The 12,742-nt window shown below is 42.3% G+C and overlaps 1 protein-coding gene across 1 annotated transcript in view; it reads right to left on the bottom strand.

Annotated features, from left to right (window-relative positions):
* The window catches only part of TMC1 (transmembrane channel like 1), a 55,412-nt gene that overhangs the window by 40,157 nt on the left and 2,513 nt on the right, over nucleotides 1-12,742 (bottom strand). The window contains exons 2-5 of the mRNA XM_060280202.1: nucleotides 9,805-9,855; nucleotides 6,841-7,147; nucleotides 4,494-4,631; nucleotides 484-574 (exon numbers count right to left, since the gene is read on the bottom strand). Coding sequence (XP_060136185.1) covers nucleotides 484-574; nucleotides 4,494-4,631; nucleotides 6,841-7,147; nucleotides 9,805-9,855 — 587 coding nt within the window. The remainder of the gene's footprint in view (nucleotides 1-483; nucleotides 575-4,493; nucleotides 4,632-6,840; nucleotides 7,148-9,804; nucleotides 9,856-12,742) is intronic.

Here is a 12,742-nt window from a genome sequence, read left to right as displayed (position 1 = left end):
ATATGATTTCAGCCTATCTGTATTTCTTTGGATTACTTGCAGTATCCTTTCCCTAAGCATCATCTGATTTTGATACCTTCATTTATTTTTTTGTGAATGCTCACCTATGCTCCACGGACTGTGATCCAGACCTGACTGCTCAGAATCTTTTTGATTACTATGATTTGAGGGCACAAATGTGTTTGAAGGATTAATAGAGAAGATTAGCAGTTTTGCAGCATTTACAGAACTAAGATACCCGGAAAACTCTTCTTTCTTTTTATAGCTGAAAGTAAATGTAATCCAAAAGGAGAGTGAAACCATTAATTCTGGAAGAGGCATTTGAAAAAGGCTAAGTGAGCAAACTGTGGGAGACAGTGGAAGACAGGAGTGCCTGGCGTGCTATGGTCCATGGGGTCACGAAGAGTTGGACACGACTAAACGACTAAACAACAACAACAACAAGTGAGCAAATTCAAGGCCATAATGAGAGATGGTCCTTACTTTCATCATCATCACTTTATATGCATAAAATTTCTTCCCTTTGCCTTTGCCAAGGGCTCCTTCAAATTTTTCCACAAACTGCTGAGCATCTCTGAAAAATAAAAATAAACAAATGCTTGTGGATTTATCTGAAAGCAATCTTTCCTCTGACTGTCTCTTCTGCTGAAACATTGAGACACATTTGACATTTCTGAGCACCCCAATGACTTGTTATGCCAAACACTTTTTCTTCCACTAAACATGGGAACCACGTTCCTTATTTCCCCATCCCCTCAAGCGCAGTTTGCCCATGTCCTGGCATTATGACATGCCACATTTGCCCCACCCACTGTCCGCAATAGCCAATGATGTAGAGCCAGATAAGGACACATAGAATATCAAGGCATCAAGAAAATTACTGCTAGATGTCATGGAACAAGAAACTAAACACAGACATGCCATTTCACAATAAAATGTTTCATTTGCAATAACCCTGCCTTTCTTGTGCGCTATCTTGGATTATTCTAAATTCTAATTACAGGTAGGTAGTCGGGTTGGTCTGACGTAGTCAAAACAAAATAAAAAGATTCCTTCCAGTAGCACCTTAGAGACCAACTAAGTTTGTCATTGGTATGAGCTTTCGTGTAAGGGTCTGGTGACTTCTGTTTCCGTGTATCTGAAGAAGGGTGCATGCACGCGGAAGCTCATACCAATGACAAACTTAGTTGGTCTCTAAGGTGCTACTGGAAGGAATCTTTTTAGTTTATTCTAAATTCATTATGTTTCTCTAGCAACAATGGGGGACTTATGGGCCTCCAGATGTTGTTGCATTCCAACTCCCATCGGCTGCAGCCAGCATGGCCAATGGGCAGCGATGAGGGGAGGGATTGTTCAGCAACATCTGGAGAACCACAGGGTCCCCTAGAGAACTGTGAGCTTCATTCACAAGCAAAACAATTCTACATTTGTTTTACATGGCCATTTATAGTGGGATTGGGATGGTGGGCTGTGGGCCATGGCCAGCAGATGTAGCCCTGTTTCTGTAGCAAAAGAGGATTTGTGAATAAACCTAATGTGAAGATGCCACCCCAGGAAGAGTGGCAGTAGGAAACAAAACAAAAAAGGATGCCAGCACTTGCATTCTACCCACACGCACAATAAATAAATAAATAAAACAATACAAAAATACAACAGTCATTTTACTGGCCCCAGTCAAATACAGATGTCAAGCAACTGGCATCTGTACCACTTGTGGAATATTTACATGATTCATTCAAAGAGCTTATTTTACAGGCACTTCAGCACACATCTCAATAAGGCTGTGGTTTTAGGAAGAATTCCCAGTGGGGTCATATGAAAAGCAACTCTGCTGCTTGAGTATCTCAGAAGATAGTCAGTGCATAATGATTCAAAGAACACAAGAAACTATTATGTTCAATGAGCTAATTAAAACAAAGCCTTCTGTGCTGCTGCAGCCAGAGGGCTTCATCCTTTGTTCAACTCAACTTTCCTACCTTAGATATGGTCAGTCAGAAACATAAGGAGTGCAGCCCCGGCACTTCTTTCACAGAAAGAGCAACAACTTCATTTGCAGATGTGCTGTAGTGTAATTTGATGGGTGGACCTAGCACAAGCTCCATATGTTCAGGAGGCTGGGCTTGGGCTTCCTCAAAGTCACCCATCCAGTGAACTTCATGGCTGATCAAGGATGTGAACCCAGGTTTCCTCAGGCAAGTCCCACATGCTACACTGTACTTTCAAGCTCACTGTTCACAAGTACTTAAATATTGCTTCATCAAATATCAACCATCTACAGCAGGGGTAGGGAATCTCTAGGCCAGGCATCCCCAAACTGCGGCCCTCCAGATGTTTTAGCCTACAACTCCCATGATCCCTAGCTAACAGTGACCAGTGGTCAGGGATGATGGAAATTGTAGTCCAAAACTTTTGCTGCACACACTCCCATGATGCACTCTGAAATCCCAACAGCTGGGGCTTCAAAGCACAACATTGCCATAGGTAGGGAAATAAGAATCTGGCCCACTGGGCAGAAAAGAGCTGCCACCCCTGATCAAGGGCCTCACAGTCAGCAGGGTCAAAACACTGAAACTAATTGATAACCCCCTAAATGTAACAGAAGCATTCTGGGGGGTTTTCTGGCCTTTTCACTGGGTAGAAAAGTTGGAGCAAAATACAAAAATACCATCAGCTTTGGGATCTTCTTAACTGACCTGTTTGTAAGCTTTTTGCTCACTAAATTTTCTAAATTATTTAAAATGAGCTGTTCATTGTTGCTACAAGTAAATTATCGAGAATACAAGATAGACAAAAATGTACTGTCTTAGCTAACCCACTGAAAGCTTTATTAAATTCAAAGAAACATTAATCTAATTACCAACACAAGGAGCATGAATATTTCATGAGCACAGGTATTATTGTCCTTAAATGGCCTAGCTTAATAATTCATGGGAGGTGTGGGGTTGCAGCTCTCAAAGTGTGAGGTATACTGTACTTGGGCTGTTTCAAGGTTGCAAAAGTGGGGAATGAATTACCAAACTTAAGAGGTTGCTTCTGAAGCGGAGGATTCAAGTGGATTGCTCAACTTTTCAGTAACAGGTCAAGATGGTTTCAGGCACCAGCTCAAATTTCATTAAAGAGAAATGCTGCAGTGTTGCTCCAGGGCAACTCTTTTAAAAAGATTAATTTTATTTTAAAAAACAAGACCAGAATTTCAAGGTGATGTATCCAGTTGTGGTGCAACAACCTCTGATTGCCCAACCAGGATTGACATTTCCATCTCTCCCCCTTGCATTTCCCTGTTCACACAGAAAATCTGCTCCAGAATCTCGGGGAACCCTTTAGAGCAGATTGTGGTGCTGCAAAGGAAGGGGAACCCCATCACTTGTGACTGGAGTGTAATCCGGGCTGGATATAAATAATTTCATAAACATGTGGCCCCTGGTCTCATTTAATGCCATCCTCAAGAATTCTGTTGGTTTTCCACCTCATGTTCCTTCATGTTCCTTCTCCTTCCTTGCCTCTCTAGATTCACTTTATATAGCACATTAATGTCAGGAATGAGTTACTTTTCATTGTTTTCCAGAACAGTGACTGATAAATAAATGTCTGTATAGTTATTTGAGGGTGACCCCATCAAACCAAGTGGGGCATAATTCTGAATAGACTTCATTAAATTGGGACTTCTAGCCTGAAGAGGGTGGTCTTTATTCCAGATCCAGAATTTCTGGAACCACCCACCAGTAGAATGCAACCCCTGGCAGATTAACGCTGAGGAAATGTGGTCGTCCATGGAAAAAGGTTGCCCACCCCCAATTGAAATAAAGCTGTGGCCTTGCTTCTACATTAATTACCTCTGGACTACATCACCATAGCTGCCAAGTTTTCCCTTTTCTCATGAGGAAGCCTATTCAGCATAATGGAATTTCCCTTTAAAAAAGGGAGAACTTGGCAGCTATGTACATCACAGATGATCAGAAATCCCACATTTGTTCCTATTTCAGGACCTATTGTGTCTTTCTTGTCATAGTTCTGGGAACTAAAGATTTTTATTCAATGAATTATAGTGGCTCGTGCATGGAGTTACATCACTAGATCACATCTGACAGCTGCATGTGTGAACTGACTTCATTTTTAATGGGGAAAAGTCAACAAACTTGTGACACCTTAAAGATTCACCTGTTTATTGAGCTTTCATAGTCCATAGCCTTCTCCATCAAACATGCTGCAAAAAATGGTGGCTTGATTGCATGCATGATTACAAATATCACTGATAGAATTTTATATTACCTCCAACCCATTGGGCTTGTTCCAGTGTAAGTCATATCTAGGTCACACTGCAATCAAAGGGGCTTAAGTAAGTCATGGCTGACTTGGTCTGGATCCAGCCCAATGCTTCTCTGTGGCACCAGTTCACACATTCACCTGTGAGTGTTCAAATGCTGAGTAATCAAGCAGTCACAACTAAAACTCGTGCAAACATGCCCTACAAGTGACCATATACAATATCATACTTCAAGACTTCCAGTTTCTTTTTCATATTCCAGGGCTTATTTCTTAATGTGGCAATTAGCTTCTTTTTCTCTTCTACCGCTTCCTTCAGCTTGGCTATTTCCTCCTCTGTAAGCTCCTCTTCAGAACTTGAATCAGAGCTTTAAAAAAGAGAGAGAGGTGAAAAGAGGGACAGCTTCACTGGTATGCTTGTGGGCAGCTGCTCCACCCACCCCTGGAAAGTATATATTATTAAACTTGCTACAGAATGTGTTACCATGCCCCCATACCATTGCATGCAGACTCACAGAAAACATATTAGCAGCCACCATTCCCACCCTCTGAATGCTCCAAACATTGTGCTTCCGCCTCCCTTTCCCATGCACAATATCTCAGAATGATGCCAGTGCAGCACATCGTGGAGGATACAAAATAGTGGCCAAGTTGCCAGCCTAGTTCCTCCTCCTCTTCCTCCTGACACGTGGACAAAGGCCTTAGAAAAAGGGAACTCAAATCTGCAATTATTATTTTTGGATTGGACAACATTTACTTTTTAGCATCCCTCATATTTTGGAATTTGAAAGTTGAAAAATTCAACATACCCTAGTGCAGCAGGTTCCTATGAGCAATCATCATAGAAAGCTCAAAAAAGAATGAGTGGTGTAAAATATTTTCCATAGTGGAATACAAAGTTAAAGCCCCTTCCATTCCATGTTTCACTGTGTTAATATTCTGTTGGGAGCCGCCCAGAGTGGCTGAGGCAACCCAGTCAGATGGGTGGCAAAATAATAATAATAATAATAATAATAATAATAATAATAATAATAATAATAATAATAATATATCTCATAGTTGGCACATTCCCACTACGCATGAGTTTATTTGTCTCATTATTTCTATTGTATTTCAGGAACAGACTAAATGCGATGATGACTTCCAGATTATCAAGATTGCTATGGGATATTTTTGGTGGGAGCACCAACGGCAGTCATCAAAAACTGAAAATATGTAGTTGCTGCCAGATATTTGAAGTAAATAGACCCATTTGCTTCTGCAACGTCTTCGTGCCTTGATTAATTCTAATTCTAATACATGGGTTTGGGGAAGAACTGCGGAGGATGCAGGGAACTAGGAAGAGATGCGAAGGTCAAAACTTTCAAAAGCAGCTCTGAGTAGTGGGGGGGCTGTAGCACAGCGGTAGAGCTTTGCATGCAGAAGGTCCCAGGTCAATCCCCAGCATCTCCAAATTAGACTGGGAGAGACCATATGAAATCCTGGAGAATTCACACACTATGCTGCATTCCTATTCTAGCTCCAATCCCTTGCAGTGGCTATTTAGTTAAAAAAAACTAATTATAGGCACATAGCAACAAACTACAAGACAAACACCATGCCTAATATGGCTCTTTCTCCTTTGGGTATTGAGGTCTCAGAATCTTACATACCTTGTGCACACAGCTTTGAACAGGAGTGGCCCGTTTATGCGTTGCAAAATAGGACACCAATTTGCAGGAAATGTGCATGTGGTGATTTATATGCATAGTTGCGAATTTAAGCTATACTGTATCTCAGCACAGTGTGGAAGGCACTCAGGTGACATGTGTGTGCTCAAAGAGAACGCTGCCCCCTGATAGTCCTTCAGTGGAGTGGACTGCACAGTCACTCAAAAGTGCCACGTCCTCTGGCCAAAATTAAACTGCAGAGCTCTTTTGGAAATACTCAGCTTTTATGAGAACTGAGTACAGTATGTATAGATCTGGCTCCGTGAGCTTAGGGAGTATCTCAGAAGGTGATGTTCTCCCTCATTGGAGGCTTTTAAACATCCAGGTTGGGTGACTATCTGTCAGGGATCTTTCCCTGTGGTTCCTGCCTTGCAGGGGGTGGGACCAGGGGACCCTTGATAGCCCTCCCCTCTCTAATGTTCTATGAGTACTGCCGATTGCTGCAGTATGCCTAACACAGCCATCATTGACTTTACATTCAAGAAATCATCATAATAAGGCCTTAAAGGTAAAGGGACCCCTGACCATTAGGTCCAGTCGTGACCGACTCTGGGGTTGCGCTCTCATCTCGCATTATTGGCCGAGGGAGCCGGCGTATAGCTTCCAGGTCATGTGGCCAGCATGACAAAGCCGCTTCTGGCAAACCAGAGCAGCACACGGAAACGCCGTTTACCTTCCCGCTGGAGCGGTTCCTATTTATCTACTTGCATTTTGACGTGCTTTCGAACTGCTAGGTTGGCAGGAGCTGGGACCAAGCAACGGGAGCTCACCCCATCACAGGGATTCGAACCGCCGACCTTCTGATCAGCAAGCCCTAGGCTCAGTGGTTTAACCCACTGCACCACCTGGGTCCCTAATAAGGCCTTACCCTGATCCTTTTTTCTTTTTGTCTTTCTTTTTTTTCTTTTTCCCTTTTTTCTTGTCCTTGCGTTTTTTATCCCCATCTTCTTCATCCCCATCCTTGGTCATCTGGTTGGCTCTGTTCTTCCTGCTTTTGCAGCCTTCTCCATCCGATTCACTGATGTCTAATCCACCATCTTTCATCCTCCGCCTTTTGTATTTTCGCCTACGATCTGCGGCAGTCTCTTCATCCTCATCCTCGCCCTCTTCATCCTCTTCATTTTTCTCTCTGGTTTTTTTACTTGACGCTCCCTTTCTCTGAACAGATTCTTGCTCTTTATTGTCAAGAACAGAGAACAAAAATACATTCCCCCTGAATATCAGCCACCTCCCCGCTCCTCCTTCACACATAAACACACACACACACACACAACATTGTTTTCTGATGCATTGTTTCAAGCCTAGTAAAAGCAGTGAATGATCCCTGGGCCAGTCACGGTGCAGTGAGAAACCACAGCCTCGGTTCTCAGTCATTATGGACCATATTCGGTAGCCTTGCATTCGTCATGCATCCTCACGTACCTCACAGGTAGGGTGGACAGATGCACACGTGACCAGGGCTCCTCCTGCACCTTTAATAGCTATGCAGAAGGATGAATGTCAACAGGTGTGGCGTGTCTGAACTGCTACTAATTCCACATAATTGTGAAAAGGGCAGAAGTCCAGCCTGGCCAGGCATTTCCCAGGACTATGGTATTATGAGGCAATGCACCTCTCTGGGCTCTTCAGAAGGATCAGATACAAAAGTAGCAAAACAAAAATGGAAACGTGAGTCAATTTTGTGACAATCTTGGTGGTCAGTTAAAGTCTGCAGTGCCTCACTTGCCTACACAATTTCAGAGTACAGTGGTACCTCGGTTTAAGTACACAATTGGTTCCGGAACATACCTGCCAAGTTCCTCTCTGAAAAATAAGGGACCGGACCGGAAGTAGCATACCGGAAGTAGCGCTGCCGCCATTTTGGAACTGGGCGGAGCATGCTCAGAAGTTACTTTTGATGCTGCTGTGTCCAGTTCCAAAATGGCCGCCGCACCAGAAGTTGCGCTGCAGCCATTTTGGAACTGGGCAGAGCAGCATCAAAAGTCGCTTCTGAGCATGCTCCGCCCAGTTCCAAAATGGCCATCGCGCCAGAATAAACCGGGGAAAAACAAAAAAAATCTGTATTTTCGCCTGGGGACAGCTGGAAAAATGGGGGTTTCCCGGGGAATACGGGAGACTTGGCAGCTATGTTCTGGAAGTCTGTACTTAACCTGAAGCGTACTTAACCTGAAGCAAACTTTCCCATTGAAAGGAATGGAAAGTGGATTAATCCGTTCCAGACAGGTCCGCGGGGTACTTAAACTGAAAATACTCAAACCGAGGCGTGCTTAAACCGAGGTATGATAGTACCTTAATGGGACCTTAAGAGAGCAGTGCAATTGCAGCCATTTATAAATAGCATTGGAATGGCATAGAACATAGTTTGTCCTAGATGGTGTATCCAGTCCCAGGATGGTGTTCAGCTCTGACAAAGAATGCAAACTACTGCTGTGACAATGCATTGGAGCTGTGCTGGAAATCCAGGGCAGAGCATTAGGATAATTTTGGCCCCAATCCAAGTATGCTAAGCACAGCAAAAACAAACAAGCCACACACTTGACTAAAAGCTAGGAGTGCGTATCACCTATTAGGTATAAAGGGAGCCCTTGGGTTGAGTCCAGTGCTTCCTATTCCCTGCTCCCACCCTGTACCAGGGGATTGGAACTCTCAGAAATGGCCATAGATGAAATTTTAGCAGTGTTTCAAACTGCTCACTAACTCTAAGGTGCTGGATGAAATTGCTCTATTCTCCATATCAGGAGATGTGGACTTTTTACGATGCACAGATGGCTTGTCTGGATTGAGGACATCATCACAGTGTGATGTCAACAGATTGCATTCCAACATTACAATAATAATAATAATAATAATAATAATAATAATAATAATAATAATAATTTATTTATACCCCGCCCTTCCCAGCCAGGACGGCTCACACCAATAAAATTACAATAAAACATAAAAGCAATTGATTAAAATACAGTATTAAAATTTAAAATGCAGCCTGATTTTAAGTTGTCCATAAATCCAATCCATTTAGGCTGTGTACTCTTATTTTTAGTCATATAGGTGGAACTATATCAGTCAGGTCCACCACCTTATGGGAGTTTTTCAAAAGCATAAAGCAGCCAGGCCAAAATTTGCTGTGGAAGATCAATGCATATATGTTGGCTTTTCTGTTAAAAACTGCCTTCCTAGTTGCATTTTCCGCACTGAGGGAAAATAGGGAAATGTATGGAATGATCCTAAGATCACAGATAAAACTCATATTCCACAAATACAAGCAGAATGTTAAGGAACAGGGTGTATGCCCTGAAAATGGGGAAACTTCCATTTAACCCATGGTTGCCATTTTAATACTGTTAATTCGTAGTTGTGTAGTGGAAGGGGAGGCCAGTTATGGGTGGGGTTCCTTTGCTGTGCTATTGTATTGTGGGTGGAACAGTGTTAGTATAAGGTATGTTTACATCGCAATGTAGCCGAAGCAAAATTCCAAGTATGCTGGTACTTGGCCAATAAATTATTCCTAATTACGGTATTCCTTATTCCTAATTGAAATAATCGTGACATGGTTGCTGTCATGTTTGTTAAGTACCATATCAACAAGAGGACATTATTCATGAATTTCTACCACCCTTTGTAGGTGATGACATCTTGGTTCTTTTGCAGTGTGAACCATTGTGTATGAGGAATTGGCCTGTGGGTCCTGCCCAGCTTGTTGAAGGCAGAGATCTATAGAACCTCTTTTTACACCCCCTCTCTCTCTCTCTCTCTCTCTCTCTCTCTCTCTCTCTCTCTCTCTCTCTCTCTCTCTCTCTCTCTCCCACTCACACTCTATTTTGGGCATTCTTACCTTCTTCACTTTCAGCAGCGCTGCCTTCATCATTGTCAACCTCTATTCTCACTGTGGAGGAAAAGTAAAAACTCTTTGTTTTCTGTGTCCTGAAGTCCATTTAGCGGCTCTTTAATTCCCAGATCCTTAATGCATCTGCATATTGTTCCCATCTCTGCATACTCATTCAAAGACCAATTCTAGCATTCAAATCATAAAGACATTAGGCATGACCAGAAATGAATCCACCTGCAGACATCTTTGTCTCGTTTAAAATAATTTGAGCTGTGCTACTGCTAATAGCCCACTCCTGGTAAATGGTTGGAGAATTTATCTTTCTCCTGGAAAAAGTCTGAAATGGCACACTGCATTCTGAGCACAACAGGAAATGCTTGTTTGATCCTAGAGCCCTCTCTCTGCCTTAACAACAGAGAGCCCTGCAACTGTTGGTTCTGGCCTATATAAGTCATACAAACATCAGTTACAATTGCCGAAGAGGAACAAGTAATGGGGGAAGGACTGTAGCATCTGATGTCTATGCAGAAGATCCCGGGTTCAGTCTGGGCATCTCCAGATAAGGATGGGATACACACCTGTATGGAATTCTTGAGGTCTACTGCCAGTCAGAGTAGACAATACTGTGCAAGATGCACCAATAGTATAAGGCAGCTTCCTATGTTCCCATGAAGTAATAATGTTGTACATTAACAAATTAATACAGTAACTGCAGTTTTCATATGCAGCATAACCTTATTTATCAAAATAAACTGATAACAAATTGTTAACCATCTAGAAAATCACAAAACATGACTTCTGACTGCTGGCTATATGTTTTTTCTGGGGGGTGGGGGTGGGATGCAGGGGTACGCATACCCCTAAACATTTTGTGAATTTTGTACTTTTGTCAATTTACTGTATTTATTTTTCCTGATTTGAACTATAAAATGGTGGTTTTCTTGAGTCAAAATGAGAGTACCCCAAACATTACTTTTTGGGGGGGGAGTGCTGGTTATATGTATGCTTATGAAAGGTGTTACATATGGAACAAATGATCAGTTTAGGTCATTTAGTTTTATAGTAAAAAAAGAGGCAAGAGATTTATCATGATAGAAAGAAGGGAGCAAGTTCCAAGTGGAAAGAAATGAAGGAGAATCATGAGAAAGGGAGAAGGTGCTTATTTCTAAATAGGCATGTCTAGGATTGTGCTGCTGGTGAACTTTAATGGGGTGCCACAGGGTTCTGTCTTGGGCCCAGTCTTATTCAACATCTTTATCAATGACTTGGATGATGGGCTTGGGGGCATCCTGAGCAAGTTTGCAGATGACACCAAATTGGGAGGGGTGGCTAATACCCCAGAGGACAGGATCACACCTCAAAATGACCTTAACAGATTAGACAACTGGGCCAAAGCAAACAAGATGAATTTTAACAGGGAGAAATGTAAAGTACTACACTTGGGGGAAGGGAATGAAAGGAACAAATACAGGATGGGAGACACCTGGCTTGAGAGCAGTACATGTGAAAAGGATCTAGGAGTCTTGGTAGACCACAAACTTGACATGAGCCAACAGTGTGATGCAGCAGCAAAAAAAGCCAATGCAATTCTGGGCTGCATCAATAGGAGTATAGCATATAGATCAAGGGAAGTAATAGTACCACTGGTCAGACCTCACCTGGAGTACTGTGTCCAGTTCTGGGCACCACAGTTCAAGAAGGATACTGACAAGCTGGAACGTGTCCAGAGGAGGGCAACCAAAATGGTCAAAGGCCTGGAAACGATGCCTTATGAGGAACGGCTTAGGGAGCTGGGTAATAATGTTTAGCCTGGAGAAGAGAAGGTTAAGGGGTGATATGATAGCCATGTTAAAATATATAGAAGAATGTCATATAGAGGAGTGAGAAAGGTTGTTTTCTGCTGCTCCAGAGAAGCGGACACGGAGCAATGGATTCAAAGTACAAGAAAGAAGATTCCACCTAAACATTAGGAAGAACTTCCTGTGACAGTAAGAGCTGTTTGGCAGTGGAATTTGCTACCAAGGAGTGTGGTGGAGTCTCCTTCTTTGGAGGTCTTGACAGCCATATGTCAGGGATGCTTTGATGGTGTTTCCTGCTTGGCAGGGGGTTGGACTGGATGGCCCTTGTAGTCTCTTCCAACTCTATGATTCTATGATTCTAACTTGTTTATTTTTGGTTGTGAATTTTTGTGGAGAGAGATCTGTTTCATATACTATTAATCTGAGGAAGTTAGATTATATATTAAGATCACTGGAGGTCAGGATACACATCACAAAAAAATTTCTCATCTTTGAAAGATTAATGCACCAATGAGTTGCACAAAATGGACGCCTAGGTTCTCCCCCCCCCCTTCACAGGCCTTCTTATCCTAACTCCAGTTCTCCTTTTCCCCAGTGCTGTAGCCTACATTAAAGTATTTTTCTAAAAAAAAAAAAAGCAAAGAGACCCAATCACAGATCTCCCACGTCACATCAACTTTGTCCTTCAGATTGTTCTAATTCCATAGTGGCAGGTTCACCACCGCTTTTTGTGACTTTTCCACATTCCATCAATTACATTGTTCACTATTTTCGCATCATTTGAATGAACCGACCCAAATCTTTTTTCAAAGCAATGGCGTACATGTTCATTTACTGAGTGAAAACTCCATTGAATAAAATGGGAGATTAAAGAATGGCAAAATATGTAATGCTGAGAAAAGAACAGCATTATTGTTTTCTCACTGTACAAGAGTTATTCAGAAGTTGGCAGGCTGGGTTTTTTGAAGGCATATATGCAAGAAGCAGAAATTCATTCCAAAAAGCTCTGTTCTGTCATTTCAATTTCCACCAACATCTGCATAATCTCCCCCACTCCCAAATTATGCAAAAATGTTATTCAATATCAAGAGTGGAACGCAAAAATGAGTGTTCTTTTGTTTGGTCTGAATATATGCTTTTGCCTG

Source organism: Zootoca vivipara, chromosome 11 (assembly GCF_963506605.1).
Source record: "Zootoca vivipara chromosome 11, rZooViv1.1, whole genome shotgun sequence".
Classification (NCBI taxonomy): Eukaryota; Metazoa; Chordata; class Lepidosauria; order Squamata; family Lacertidae; genus Zootoca; species Zootoca vivipara.
This window is presented reverse-complemented; position numbering and strand designations above follow the sequence as displayed.